Raw genomic sequence first — 15,984 nt, forward strand, 5'->3', positions numbered from 1 at the left:
TCAGAGGAGCAGATTCGCCTTATTCTGAGAGCTTGGCTGTATGGAATGCTCTTCGTGCAGTGTGGAGGATGGCAACTTTCAGGCGACAAGTATTGATGAGTATCTGTAGGTTTAGAGTATATATCTGTGTTTATTATACCTACAGAGAGGGTGCTAGATGTATCAAGGAAGTTTATGGTGGAATTAGATGTTTCATGGGTGAATTTAATGGTAGGGTGTTGATTGTTAGCATTTGTTATAAAAGTTTGTAATTTTTGGTCTCCCTTGTCCCATTTCATGTCAACGTCATCAATAAATCGATACCAGGAAAGCGGTTTTTCGATGGAGCATTCCAGCAGTTGCTTTTCAAATTTACCCATGAATATATTGGCATAAGATGGAGCCATTTTTGTACCCATAGCAGTGCCATTTGTCTGTAAATAGTGTTCTCCTTGGAATGTGAAGTTGTTCTTTTTCAAGACCATAGTAAGCATTTCAACTAAGCAATCAGTAGGTGGCATTTTAAGAGATCGAGAGTCCCAAACTTCTCTACATGCTTCAATACCATCCGCATGGGGAATATTCGTATAGAGAGAGGTGACATCCATAGTGACAAGAGTAGTATTGGCAGGTAGAGGGTTTAAATCCTGCATCTTTAGTAAGTAATCTGTAGAATCTTTAATAAAAGATGGCAAGTTTTCTACATGTGGTCGAAGATAGTAATCAACGAATTCGGATATTTTTTCGGTGGGATGACCATTAGCTGAGACGATTGGTCTACCTGGGTTACCAGGTTTATGAATTTTAGGGAGCAGGTAGAATCGCCCAGGTTTTGAATTTTCAGGTTTTAAATATTTGAAAGTATCTATATCAATGATGTTATTGTCACACATTTCCTTTAAACATTCTGTTATTTCCTCGCTGAATTGGAGGGTGGGGTCCGAATTAAGTTTTTCGTAAAACCGGTCATCATCTAATTGGCGAATGGCCTCTTGGACATAGTTAGATTTGTCCATGACGACAACTGCACTCCCTTTGTCTGCAGGTTAAATAACAATGTCGTCATTATCTCTCAAATTTGTCAAAGCCACACGTTCATCAGGTGTTAAATTATCATAGGTCTGATTGTTTATTTTTACATTTGTAAGTATATCCGTTTTAACATTGTCTATAAATGATACTAAGGTGGTATTTTTGCTTGGTTTAGGGACCCAGTTGCTTTTCTTTCTAAATCTATATTCGTTGGAGTCATCAGAGTCACTATCTGAGGTGGTGCTATCGTCCTCTTTCGATGCAAAATGTTCCTTGATGCGGAGGCTCCTGGCAAAATAATCCAGTTCCTCAGACAATTTAGTATCATTCACTGGACATGGGACTGGACAAAAGTTTAGGCCTCTGGATAGTAATGACGTTTCGTCCTCAGTAAGTTGTTTGCTGGAAAGATTAACAACGGTATTGATCTTGTTGCTGAGGACTTGAGGTCTACGTCTAAAATGTCTGTTTTTGGTTTTATTATTCTTTTTTTCTTTTGTACTAATGGATGGGAAAAAAGTACCATCCCGTTGAAATTTGCATCTTTGTTTGGAGCGGAGAGTGGCGGTCTTAGTGTTGGTTATATCTCTCAGGCGCTCTTGGATGTTCTCGAATTCGCTTGCTGTTAGATCTGTTTTGCAAGCCTGAGACAAGGAGTCAAATTGAAGTGTTAGGTTTTTAAGATGTTCAATACAGTGTTCTCTAAGGAGTATGAGTAGACGGAGGGAACAATGAAATAGGGTTTGATCCCACCTACGTAGAAATGTATCAGACAGGTTGCCGGTAGTTTGAGGCAGTGCTTTAATACATAAGCCACTGGGAATAACATTATTGTCAATATAATGACAGTAATTAGAAAGATGGTGTCTAGTACATGTACTAATTTGTTGTTGTTTAATGATCCTTAGTTGTTTGAAATATTGATCATAATTCATGTTGTACACAGTTGGAAAATAAGTCTGCTGGGATCATGAAAAACACAATGCAGGTAGCCCAAAAATGATATAGAGTCTATAAGAATCTACCAACCAGTAAACTTAATAGGTATTGGATCATCAAAATTGACAATACTACACAAACAGGAAAAATTATATGAGTCTGAAAGATTGTGTAACAATACCGAAAAAACAAACGGTCGTTGCAAAGATTCGTTTAAGCTTAGGAAGAGTGCTACTTTCCAAACACGAGACATCAGATATAATTCAGCATTTGGATAGTACCTTAGTGCGTATTTATTTTGCCGCATAGAGTCAACAGGCCGTCCTTTGTGAAGGGTCATAACCTGAGTTTCTAACTGCTCAAAGACGTTTCCAGGTTACTGACTTAAAATAGATCTGGCACGTTTTAGACGACACATTACAGCAAATCCGTTATTGAAGAGACATGTTGAAATGTATTGATTAATATGTATACATGTACATTGTGGGAAATATGTTGATCATTATTACAATTATTGTTCATAGAAAACACTTCAAACGCAAATATATATAAGTGTTCACTTGACATCGGACTCGGACTTCTTTAAACTGAGTTGAACTGTGCGTATTGCTTTTTGTTTGATTATTCAACATTGGCCAGAAGTACATGTACATGTACAGAGGGAGGGCTGAACAAAACATGTCTAACCGCATTTTCACGCCTGTCCCAAGTCAGGAGGCTCTATGCTTTGTAAGTCTTGTACTTAGTTTGTTTTCTTTAAAATTAAATTTAATGGAATTTACGACCCCATTTATATCGTATTAGGTCACTAGCACACTAGCACATTGTGTAACTGATCATCTTTTATTCTGACTTACCGTATCAGTGAATTGAACTGCTCTTCAAGTTCACAGTGGAGTGTCTTTAGCAGATCAGCTGTGTGACTAATTGTATCATAATCTGCCATTAACAGAGCCTTGTCTTTGACACTATGGAGTCTGTCCTTAACATCTTCAGACTGGGCGAGTGTGGGCAGAATTTTCTACAAAATATTACTGACCATGAAATCAAACAACATTAAGACAGATACTCATTATCTATAGACAAGTGAACAGAATCATGTTATTATTACTTACGAAGTCAGTTGTACTTTATTTAAATGTTTATATATGTTTTATTACTTCGACCAATTAGCCAATTTCAGTTCTGTAAGAGACTGAGTGCAAAATCTGAAGAGTTTACGGTTACGAAGAAGAAGGTTTCTGTTAGTGAACAAAATGAAGATTGTTTTAGTACATAACAATAATCCTGACTCGCATATTGTTTTTATTCCTGCTACCAATATGGTTCATTATTGAACATTTACACTTTTAGAAAATTTACTTCGGTCAGAGTATACAGTTTTCTATAGATATAGCAATCGATCTTGAATACTGTCCACATTTTATCCGGGGATACAATTTCATTGGTAATAAAAAAATAAGAATAAATCAATGTATCTGCAAATAATGAGAAACACTCAGTGTTACATGTAGGTCGTTCGTAAAATAAAAACAAATCACAAATATGTAGGTGGTTCTTTTCCGGATAAACAAGGAGTCTGACAACGGAAGTTCAGGCGGACAATTAAAAGAGACATAAATCGAACAACTTTTAACGTTTTCACATAAAAATCACAACAATGCTTTCCTACTTTGTAACAGAAAATACAGAAAAAAATATTGAAGATATGGAAGAAATAGTACGTCAGAGAACAACCTTCATTCAAAGATAAGGAAATAAAATTCCTAAAATATTTCACAGGAAACATACAATTGAGTACCATTGACTGAATAAAATTTATAGCAATGTAGGAATCTCGTTACTGAGGGACGACCAAGACGAGATTACGTGACTCAAAATTTAGTTTTGAAGATTACTAATTTCAATTGCAGAAAGCAGCTGTTTTGGGAGAGAAAACAAATTGCAGCACAGTTTTGATATGCTACCCTCCTACGGTTATTCGATGCTGTTTCATCGAGTTAACACGATTGTGACTTTATATACTGTTACCTTGTGTAGAAAGATCCAAGCATCATGGTCGTATGTGAGGTGACCTCCATAATCTGTTGTTAATTCCTTTGGTTCAATTTGTGTATAAAGTTCAACAAGCGTTTTTACAACAACCGTCTGTAAAAGATAACGATGCAACTATGATACTTTGAAATATTTGCATTCCACATTTCTTAATCAATTACCCTGTGAGTATCATACATCAATAACACAAAAGTGTATGTGCCAACATTATGTATCAACCTTAAAAAAGTATCTTAAAGTACAATGTACGGTTTGGTTTTGGAGATTTGATGAATTTACGGCATTTGAAATCGGCATTCCATGCTGTGTTTACAAATGTACTGCTATTTTGAGAAAAATTAATGAAAAGAAAAAGAAGATAAAAAGATTTTTTTCGACTATTTTAGTTAAGTTTTAGCAGACGAGATTTGTATGAAAATTCTTATGAAATAGACCAATTAACCATGATTGTTTATTGTAGCTTGACCTTACGTTACAAAACTCTCTAAATCAAAAATTATATCTCAGTTTGATAATTAGCTCATTGACAATCATACCACATCTCCTAATTTTTCTATGATTTATCTGGTAAGAAACATTTAGATTTTGAAACTTTATGAATATTTTATGGTTTTGTTTTTTAAAACTTTCAATTCAATCATACTGGATGGTATTCCAGCTAAGACTCGCACAGTGCACACCAAATTGGTATCAAATATCTAAAAAGTCTTATTCATAATATAACCCAACATTAAACTTAAATTTGACTACATGCAGTTTATTATAACTTATGAGTTTGGCAATCCCTTAACAGAACTGGGAATGGAAACTGGGAATGTTTCAAAAAGACAACAATCCGACTAAAGAGCAGAAAACAGTTAAGTTTCTTCCGTCCCTTTTTTACCACGGTATGGTAAGCTATTTTTGTAATTTTCGTTTAAAACCGTGACATATTGGTGGTGTTTAGTGTTTCACAAGAATATTGATACTGAATATTCAGTTAATTAACATGATAGGTTTTGACATATTTATATTTCTTGCTAGAAGCTACAACAAAACACAAATTGAAGTAATTAGGATATACATATGTAGCCATTCAAATACCATTAACTAGAAATATAACAGAACTCGAGATATAATATAGCCATCTTAGAGTGTTCATAGATCATCAGCCGAACTATGACATTTCAAACCTGGAAATAAAGGCGTCCGATAAACTGTGGAAAATATCAAAGTATCAAATAATGAAATAAAGGCGTCCAATAAACTGTGGAAAATATCAAAGTATCAAATAAGGAAATAAAGGCGTCCAATAAACTGTGGAAAATATCAAAGTATCAAGGCGTCCAATAAACTGTGGAAAATATCAAAGTATCAAATAAGGAAATAAAGGCGTCCAATAAACTGTGGAAAATATCAAAGTATCAAATAAGGAAATAAAGTTGCACTATTATAAGGGAAACCGAATTTTTTAGCGCTACTGACTCTGTTCAGTACTTTGAAATGATGGACATGTAGGATGTAAGGTAACTTCCTATATTTGACTTTTATGAAAAATATAAAAATCTATATATGATAATTCCTGTAAAACGTGAACGCATAGAAAATAAGGAATTCAATTTGATATTTCATTTTCTGCCAAAAGCGAGTTAACTCCAGATAAACCAAGATATTTAATTGTAGTTCTACAATTGAAACCTGATAAAACTGGGTTTGTATGGTGTTCCTTGAGATATCTCAATCTGGTCTTGTGGAACCTAATTAACTTTGCTATAATAGCACATACACCTGTAACAGTATTTGGAATATTTTTTGTCTGGGACAGAGAATCCTAGTATCAAATGTGGTTAATAAAGATTTTCGCTTAATTCTAACTTTTTTAATGCAGGAATCCAGAACGGTCTAATATGTTCATTTCAGACTCCGTTTAAAGAGATGTACTCTAAGACTTAAATAAACCTCCGCCAGAGACATATTGAAGACACCATCCTCTGCATGAGTCACGCGAGTACAAAAGTAAATAGTACTACGCATTTTTCGCTAGAATATGGGACTTAGAGAAAAAAACTCACAAACATTTAAGAAATGACCAAAACACTTTATTATATAGATAACAATTTTCTACAGAAAGTCCCTTATGTGGGGTCTTTTAAACGAATATGGTGTTTTATTTGAACTGAAAACATTTAAATTAATTTAAAGAACTTTAAATAAATTCATGCTGACCAAATTGTACGTAATTCATGAAGCAGACTGACCAGAAATAACTCAGATTATATAAAACAATTTAAAGGTTTCATTATTCGTTTTAGTTCAATTTTTAAGTCTGATAATTAGCTCATATGCGATCTTCCTCTTTTTGAATTCCTATGTCATAAACATGGAATGCATTTATTGAATTCATATATATTATGACTGATCCCATTAACCCGATGGTACCTCTAAGTTACAATGTGATTGCAGCCTGCTCCATACGCTGTCTTTCTAATATATGTTAAAAATGTACATATGTCTGTGTCACTTGATCTCTTGTGGAGAGTTGTCTCATGGGCAATCATAGTTACCACATCTTCTTATTTTTATATGTAAATCACTGAACAGCTTATTCTTTTAAATACTACAAACTAAATGTTTCCTTATGCTTGATACTTTCTTTGGTTCCACTTGATGTAATACAACATAAGCCTTACTTTAAACTGATTTCCAAACGTTACGGTATCCTTCCGCTGTGATTTCAGACCAAGTAGTCTTTTGAGAAGTCTTGTTTTGCTTCTGGACTTTGGTTTGACTATATAAAATGCTGCCACAGCTCCTCGACGCTCAATCTGTATAATACAACTAATGCTAAACGACTTTGACAGGATTATTAACTCTTGTGCAATTAAGTTTGAAACTTTATGATACACGTGTCTGAAATTTGTACGTACGGAAAGTCGTCATAACATAATATAGGGCCGTCAAAATGGTTAACGACGTGCAAATGGGAGTCCGTTTCTTTTGTACCAATATGAGAATATACATTACAGTTCAGTATACAGTTTTCAACGATAATAACATGTTTAATTTCATTTATTATATTTGTATATTTTATATAAGTGCATGACTATTTATATATTTTAGAAAAAAAAATAAGTTGTCAAAGTAGACCTACGCAAAAAAAATTTAGGTAAATCTGGTCCAATAGATAAGATAGATTACAGAACGAATTTTAATTTTCGATCCAAAATATATGATTATGATATTCACCTCTAGATGTTCCAAAGCTTTAACCACCTCAGTAATAACATTTTCAGTACATCCCTGTCTAAAATTAGCCACAAAAGCCGCACTTTTCCTCTTCATAACTAAGAAAATAACATCCTGCAAGTATACAAGGTATTTACATGCCCCCTCAAGTTCCCAGTCTTTGTTGTCTGTGGCACTATGTATAGGAAATGTTATTAAAGGATTTCCAGCTAAATCTGTACCACCTGCGAAACAAATAACAGTTAGTAATATATGTCGCGAGTAATAAAACAGCAATCCAACAACACAGGCCAAATATTTATAACGATACTGAGAGGGTGATGGTACTGTGGATTAATGATTATTCGTTGGATGCCAATTTTCATTTGAAAAAAATATGTTGCTTGACAGGAAAACGTTCTTTTATATAATAATTTGCCTTTAATATGCTTACATTGCTTTTATTACCTGGCAGTTTTCTTTTTTTCTATTATAAGCTATTGTTTTTTGTTTAACTGGGTTTTGCCATCTTTATCAAAGAGACATTGCCATGCTGGGTAATTATTGTGTGTTTATAATGTCTCTAGAGAAACAACATACGTTGAGGGGGGGGGGGGTGATGTCTGACAACACCTTGAATGATAACAAAATATAGCAAAGTAATGCGTCTGTTCGTATAACAGAACATCTCAAAGGGTTGTTGTTGTTTTATTTGATGTTTTTGTCAACTTTTGAATTTGATGTCTATATTAAATTCTAATCGTTTTTGTAGAATTCTTTCACAAGTTGTCTGTATTGGGTTGATTTATAATTTGGCATATTTTTTTGACATTTTGACTTTCGTGAGTACCGTGTATTAACTTTTAGATGGTTTTTTTTGTGGTAGAGCTTTTATGTTAGGCTATCGTTTCACTGACCATCTTTTGTGATAATCAAAATAAGTCTTGTATTTAAAAAAAAAAAGGGAAACATATATACATGTAGTTCTGCAAAAACAAAACTTTAATTGCAATTACCGTGCAGTTAGGAACACTAGTAATTAGCATACTAGGTAAAAAAAAATCCAATACACTATAAAAATTAGTACTGGAAATTATCAGCAAATAACTGATAAACAAAATAAATTAGTTAAATAAAATCAACAAAATGTAATTAGAAAGTGCCGTTAATGTAGCCTAAAATTGACCTGTGTCCACCACATATTTCAGTTGAAGATGTTGTTATCATAATCATATGAAATTGTCGTTATCAATCATCTAGTTTTGATAACTAAACAAGACTTTACCGAGGAATGAATAAATATTTACTTGTTTTGAACTTATTCCACCTTAATGTGGAAATAAATAGGTATATCGGATTCAAATATTTATCCATGTATTCTTCTTACATAATTGATTACATCCCGGATGAGAAAGTTAAAATTCTAAATTCCAATTACATAACTACATGTAGTAGAAGATAAATCTAAATAGTTTTGCACATAAACACTTATGAAAGAAATGACGAATATCTACATTTTTATATATTATTTTGTTTATACCCATTTTGCTACCGATAGTGAAATTGCCTACTTTTTTATGTGAACTATGCGTTTACATGCGAAAAATCGGAAGTACATAATTCTTGAGATTCAAAAATGAATGTTGAATTTTTTTTGTGTAACTTATATTTCTTGGGTTGATTTCTTATTGATATTTAACCAAAATATCCTTGTATTCATATACATAATACAAAATTGAGAATGGGAATCGGGAATGTGTCAAAGAGACAACAACTCGAACAACGAGCAGACAACAGCCGAAGGCCACCAATGGGTCTCCAAACAGCGAGAAAATCCCGCACCCAGAGGCGTGCTTCAGCTAGTCCCTAAACAATAATGTGTACTAGTTCAGAGATAATGGACGTCATTCTAAACTCCGAAATATATAAATAAACTAAAATTTAAAATCATACAAGACCAACAAAGACCAGCATGCATGCATTAAGGAAACAAATTATTTACATTTCTTTTTTTATATAGAATTAGTGTCGATACAATATAGAAAAGTATGCGAAGAATGCAAAAAATGAATAATATTTTATAAAAGATATGTATTTACCTGAAAGGATGGCGATCTTAGATTTGAGTAGTTCTGGTTCTATTGCCCCGTTCTCTCGCTGCATCCTCTTGGTGGAGGCTTTCCTGTATTAAAAATTGTTGTTTTACATCAGTTTACATGAATCATATATTTCATAGCAATCAATTAACCACCTTTGTGCAATTTGTAAACATTGTTTTGCTTATGCTTTGCAGGGGTGTGATTCATATGAACAATGACCTTGTTTTTTTTTTTAAATTTTTAAATCTAACTTTCATGGGTTAATAAAATATTCTAATTGTATTTTATAGACTTTCAGAATCAAGACAGAAACAAGCCATGTTATTATATACACGTAGTATTGACAAACCTTTCTTATAGTCATAAAAAAAATCGAGTTTAAAATTATAATACATGTATGTTATTCTTAAAGGAGACGTATTTCACCAAAGGACCAAATCACATATCATAATTCGAAGAGAAACACTAATACGAAAAATGACTATAAGACAAACAACAGTCTACAACAGAAATAGGAAAGAAAAGAATGAGCAACACTCATTTGACCCCAAAACGGGGAGACATGATGTGCTCCGGATGGGTAAGCAGATCCTACCCAATCATTGGCCGCAGATCATTTTGATCATAGTTAGTTAAAAAAAAACAAATGAACATATTCGGTAATAAGTGCTGTTAGATGTCGCAATTGATGAAAATTCACTTTAGAAAATCTGGTGTTGTAGGCAGATCAGTTGCTTGTTGAAATACATGGAGTATACTCACAAAGCAACTCCAGCACTTTTGTAGTTTTCTTCAACTTTTGTATAGAAAGATAAACTATTTTTATAATAAAATCAATTAAAAAAAAATACCAGCAGTGATCAAATTATGGCCAAGAAAACAAATTTCAAAGTGGCTTTATACTTAAACGGATTCATGGTGCCAATCAATATATCTTTTGCATGATTAAAATTCTTTAATTTATCTTGTCTGATGAACTATTTCCTAAACTATAAAATAAATATATGTAATAAAAAAGTATTTTTTCAAGATCTTTCTCTTAATTATTCAAACAATTGTATACACATTATTTGTGACTTGTTATCCTAACTTTATGACTTTCAGTCATGAGACTTTCTGTCATTTTACCGATATACATGCATACATACGACGATGGCATATATCATATATAAACAATGATCAATATATAACAAAAGAGGTACATTTACAAAATGATTAGAAGTTTACTAATAAACGACGATATAATATATATATTTTTACTTTAAAATTTACATTACAAAGTGTAAATAATCTTCTTAAAATTTTCAAGCATGTCGAGTATCTAGTAAATATATATGCACTTATTTTGCATGTCATATGTTTGCCTCAAGGATCACTAAAGATGAATTAATTGCCTAAATACCCACCTGGTACAGTTAATTTGGTACTGTTAATGTTATATTAACGACTCCAGGAAACGAAGAATCTGGCACTTTTAACTAGTAAAAACGCTTTACATTTTTCATAATCTACTGAAGAAGTAAGAATAAAATAAGATGTGAAATGATTGCCAATGATACAATTCTTCATTAGAGACATTTTAAATAAAATTTACCTAGTACATACATTCACTCAAGAAGATCATGATACTCGGAACCAATAGCATTATAACATACAGTACCATATGCGTAGAATCAGATGCACCACAACCATGTTCACTCTTTGACCAGTTGCTAACCAAAAAACCTCTCTTTAAACAACCAATTTTCTTTTATGCAGTTAATATTGTCAGTATATGAATATATAAAGATATGGGGTATACGTCAGGGTGAAAGTTACCCAAGCAAAATACAACTAGAGAGCAATTTATGATACCTTCAACAATAGCAGGTGTCTTTCACATAAGCCAAGCTGTAATTCGTACAGAATCTTATAATGTTTAGTTAGTTTTAGTTTAAACATATTTATTTATAGTGGATCGGGAAACAAGTTTTGCAACTTATATTAATCCCTTTCCACTTTGCGGGTGCGAGTGCTGCCTTGTAGTGGCATTACTGCTCTTTTTCGAAATCTACAAGGGTGTCTTTAACGTGCAAGAGATATGGCTCTCTCTTTACACGGGTCAGCCATTTATCGTCCCCTTCCGACGGACTATCATCATTTCCTTATAATGGTTGTCGATAGGTTTAACCGAAAATATAAAATACCTTCAGTCAATCAAAGTACAAACATAACATAACAATAAAATATATGAAAACCACTAACAAAAATTCTAACTTTAAAACAGAATCGTAACCCTTGGCTTGCAAAGATGGCAAATGAATATAATTTATGACGAGGGCAAAGTATTTTTCATTTCGATCCTCTTTGCTTTATAGCTCAATACGTACACCAGTAATGCTATAAGATTTACATGCAAATGAAATTCTTTGTAGATGTATTGCTATAGTATTATCTGTTGTACAGTGACAGTTATACACGTGAAGGGTGCTTATACTGATGTTTAAGATACATGTTTTTCGATGAATACATCGAAATATAATGGAAGTGCATTTTTAAGCAACCAGTTCTTCTATACCCGTCACCTTTATTAAAATGATTGCTTTATTCACATGTTGTAAGTACCAGTTTTGTATATAATATGCATGTAATAAGGACGGGAACTTCAGGGTTTATATGATGAGTTTATCTATATTCCCTGTGAAGCCCGAAACAAATTTACGTTAAACTGAAATGTCATAATTTTAACATGAACTCTCATTCTGTTCTTCGGTTTTGGGCACAGAAATTATGAGCTCACATGCCCTAGCTGTCAGGATAACAAGTCAAATTGCAGGGATATTTTACTCCAGCATGATAATATACATTTAACAATGTATGAGAATACATATATATATATATATATATATATATATATATATATATATATTGTATAAAGGTTTGAAGGTACAATTTTCTGTCCATGACTCATTAGGTACTGGCTATTTGTGGAAATATTGTGTGTAACCTGGTGCCAGAAATTTAACATTTGCGATTTGTTTTACCTGATACAGTAGGCTTCACATGCTTTTTCTCTTATTTGTAAGGGTCTTAATTTTTAAGGAGATATTGGCGGGTGCTTTTTAATTTAAAATCACCAAATTATTAAATTTGTTATCACTTTTGGTCTCTCAATGTTAGTTTTTTACGCGTTTTTTTTCGTTTAAATTTAGCTCGGAGACAAATAGTGTACTTTTCACGCATAGGCCGATGATAATAAAACTTGACGTTTTGGTCTCGTTCTGTTTTAAACGACAAATGATTAATTAAACCATTTAACATAATCCCCTGAAGGATAGGTCACAAAAACTCTTACTTCTTTTTAAGAAATAGATTTATGTGTGACGTATAAAGCTGTAAACTATTTAGACAATTTGTGTATTCATTCATATTATCTGTCAAATAACAATTTAATAGACGCGTTAGGCTTTAAAATGTGGTGTAAAAGGTGTCACTGCGTTAAAAAATATATAATAAGGGTGCATTTAGACTTTTTAAACGCTCATTTCAAGCATAAAACGAAATATCAAGAGGAGTTTTACACAATATAACTACCAACGGCAACCTCTAGAGGCTGTCAAATACTCTTTATAGAAGACGTGCTTTCATAATCGCCGTATTTCCTTTATATACGTTTTCCAAATTATTTACTTTTCATAAAAACGGTCGAAAACTACGACAATGAAAGAATTCGGTGCATTTAATGTGGATATAACATATATCACGCATTTTAAAGTCTCAACAAACGTTTACATGTAACATGTTACGATAAACTTGATGAATGCTTAGCCATCTATTATTATTAAGTGTGTACATTTATCATCTTGATGCAAGGAATTTAAAACCAAAGTATGACAAAAGTTAGAGTATCTGAAATAATGGGTTAGGAATAGTATAATTATCAATAGCATGTCCCAGGTTTAGAGCGATTTTCAAATTAGCCTTGTTTTTAATTCTAGTTGATATAACAATATTAAGTGGTTTAAATTCCAGGAAAATCTAATTAAAAATATTTAAAAGTCCATACCTGCTTCCACGCTTCATATCTCCTATTTTATTTCCACTAAATATTTCATATCTTCCTGATCCAAATTTTACGTATTACAAACCACCGCAAACATGACAAAAATCGCCCCATTGGTTACAGATTATTATTTGATGGTAGTAAATAATTGTCCCTACGGGCACCTGTAGTTATTACCTGTAAACACTAATTTTATTACCTGCTAAGACAATATACATGTGTATATGATGTGTATTAGCATATACAAAAATGACCACAATGATTTTTTGCAATAGCTCACACAAAAAGCAATGTGACAGGGAAACAACAGCTTCTTTTAATATATGTCTGATGTTGCTAAATATACAAGAATAATGAGATGTGGTATGATTACCCTTGGTCAAACTTTTTACCAGAGTCCAAATTACGTGGGTGAACTTCAAGCAACAATAGGTCATCGTATATATAATATATCCTTGTAGACACGATTTCTTAGTAACAGAAATATACAAATTGTAGACAAAGACCAGTATTTAATAGTGATGCTTCCTTGTACATGATGATATATACTAAATGAATTATTCAGAAATTAAGGTTCCAACTCGTTTAGGCATGATAATTGACTATAGATAAATTTTGGCCTCTTTTGTTTGTATGTCTCCTAATGCTTTTACATTTTTATAAATACTATACATCCTTGGATTTCAAATATTTAGGGTTGATTGTTCCTAGTGCAAATATCTCAAGAAAAGCGTATCGGACGCACTAAATTTATAAAAAAATAAATGGCAAAATTATATTAATATTTTCTTCAAGAAGATATCAAGTATTGAGTAGAAATACAATACTATGACAAATACTAGACTTTGATACGTATCATGGTCAGGCATCATGGACTTAAATATATATATTTTTTAATTGGATATTTATTATAAAAATTCGAGCAACAACCTTAATGTCAGGCCAAGTTAGCATTTTAGAACTGAAGGGAAGCATAAAACTGATAAGAAGTTTATATAGATGGATATGGGAGGACAGAAAAATGTAAGGTTTACTAATTATTTTTTTCTTGCAATGCACATGCTTACATGATAACATAAGGTCAAGATTGTATTTTCGATTCGTCCTCGTAATCTGCAATTATTTGCGAAGCGCGAAAAAAGACAATATTGTTTTCCATTGTGATTATCGGTCAATGATTTTTCACTTCACACTTGGTAAGAAGTGTGACTTAAGATTCCGGCAAATATTTCAAAGGACTTCAAATATATAAGCAAGATAGAAAGTAAGCCGTTGTGAGCATTTCAAAAGTCGAAATTGTTTTCCTTGTAAATCACTATGTCCTAAAATCGCCAACGGGTAATTAGATAATTTCAGACAATTTACAAAAGTCTCGACAAGTTTAGGCGTTTTTTCACATAATTGTTATTTCATGAATATTCAGGAATCTCACATTATTGCAAAATCAATAAAAATTTATGACACCAATTACACAATGTTCGTAACAGACGTCGCCAAAAGAAAATACAAGTATATATGTCTTAGCATTCTTGTAAAACATATTGCACTCTTTTGATAATTAGCTATAAGGAAATGTGGAATGAGTGCCAATGGGACAACTCTAATGCATGGTAATGCTACAGCGCAGTTACTAATTGTTAAGACATACTGTGAACAAACAAAAATTATTTAATATTCAGTTAATAATTAACCTACTTATAGATATACAAGATCCGCGTCAATCAGGTGACTAGAGATCGAACATCGATCTGTCATATGTCTATTTTATGTTTATAGGATTTGTTAATGTGATATATTGACAAATATTGACAAATTCCTTCATATTTAATGTTTTCACTTAGCAAATCAGGTCATTTACTTATATTTCACGTGTTTGATGGAAAATGCATCTTTGTAAGCAAATTGTAGTTTCATCTTTTTTCCAATTTACTGTGGTTATCGAACTAAAGTCAGACATGCAATACGATGTTAGAATACATATATTCGTGTAAGTGCAATGTTAATACATGTGCATGTACATTTGATATTAAAATGGAAAGATTTTTTCGAAGGATTTAAGGCAACTCATTTATGCAGTGACCTGTACATGTACCAGCTAGAGTATCATCTAAAACCGTAATACATAACATTTATGGAAGCTACCAAAAAATAAATTTGGTAACGTGTTTGAATAATCAAAATATTGTTACAAACGTTCCTAAAGATTTTCACTCACTAAAGCGACGATGAGGTAAAAATTAGACGCTAAATGTACCTCTACCAATAGTAACTATATCTGTTCTTTTCAGTGTGATTTATTTTAACTAATTTTTCATTTTATGTCGCTTGGCAATAGATTTTAACTCAAAGAGAAGCAACTGTAACTGCTAATACATAGGTTGTTTTCAGTTCAAACAAGAATTTTTCAATTTCCCAGTTATAACATTTTTCCCATCCCTTTCTTTAAGATTCGGGGAGTAAACATTATTAATATAACAATCCACTCACTTTAGATAGTAAAAATTAAAAATCAACAAGCGATTGTCAATAATAATAGCTTAAACTAGTCCTTAGTCTTTTGACAACTTGCCCCCCCCCCCCTAAAAATATATTAAATGGGATATTAGGCGGTTTGTTGTACGTGTAGAAAAAGGC

At 32.4% G+C, this 15,984-nt stretch overlaps 1 protein-coding gene across 4 annotated transcripts in view; it reads right to left on the reverse strand.

The window, feature by feature from the left end:
* The window catches only part of LOC143082737 (uncharacterized), a 72,121-nt gene extending 58,635 nt beyond the window's left edge, over window positions 1-13,486 (reverse strand). For all 4 annotated transcript variants that reach the window (XR_012980462.1, XM_076258569.1, XM_076258570.1 and 1 more), the window contains exons 1-6: window positions 13,354-13,486; window positions 9,309-9,391; window positions 7,231-7,454; window positions 6,675-6,809; window positions 3,982-4,098; window positions 2,808-2,971 (exon numbers count right to left, since the gene is read on the reverse strand). Coding sequence is in view for 3 of the 4 variants with exons in the window: in XM_076258569.1 (XP_076114684.1) it covers window positions 2,808-2,971; window positions 3,982-4,098; window positions 6,675-6,809; window positions 7,231-7,454; window positions 9,309-9,391; window positions 13,354-13,370 (740 nt within the window). In the remaining variant the exon portion in view is untranslated. The remainder of the gene's footprint in view (window positions 1-2,807; window positions 2,972-3,981; window positions 4,099-6,674; window positions 6,810-7,230; window positions 7,455-9,308; window positions 9,392-13,353) is intronic.
* Between the last annotated feature and the right edge of the window lie 2,498 nt (window positions 13,487-15,984).

The sequence above is a fragment of the Mytilus galloprovincialis genome, chromosome 7 (genome assembly GCF_965363235.1).
Source record: "Mytilus galloprovincialis chromosome 7, xbMytGall1.hap1.1, whole genome shotgun sequence".
NCBI classification, from domain to species: Eukaryota; Metazoa; Mollusca; class Bivalvia; order Mytilida; family Mytilidae; genus Mytilus; species Mytilus galloprovincialis.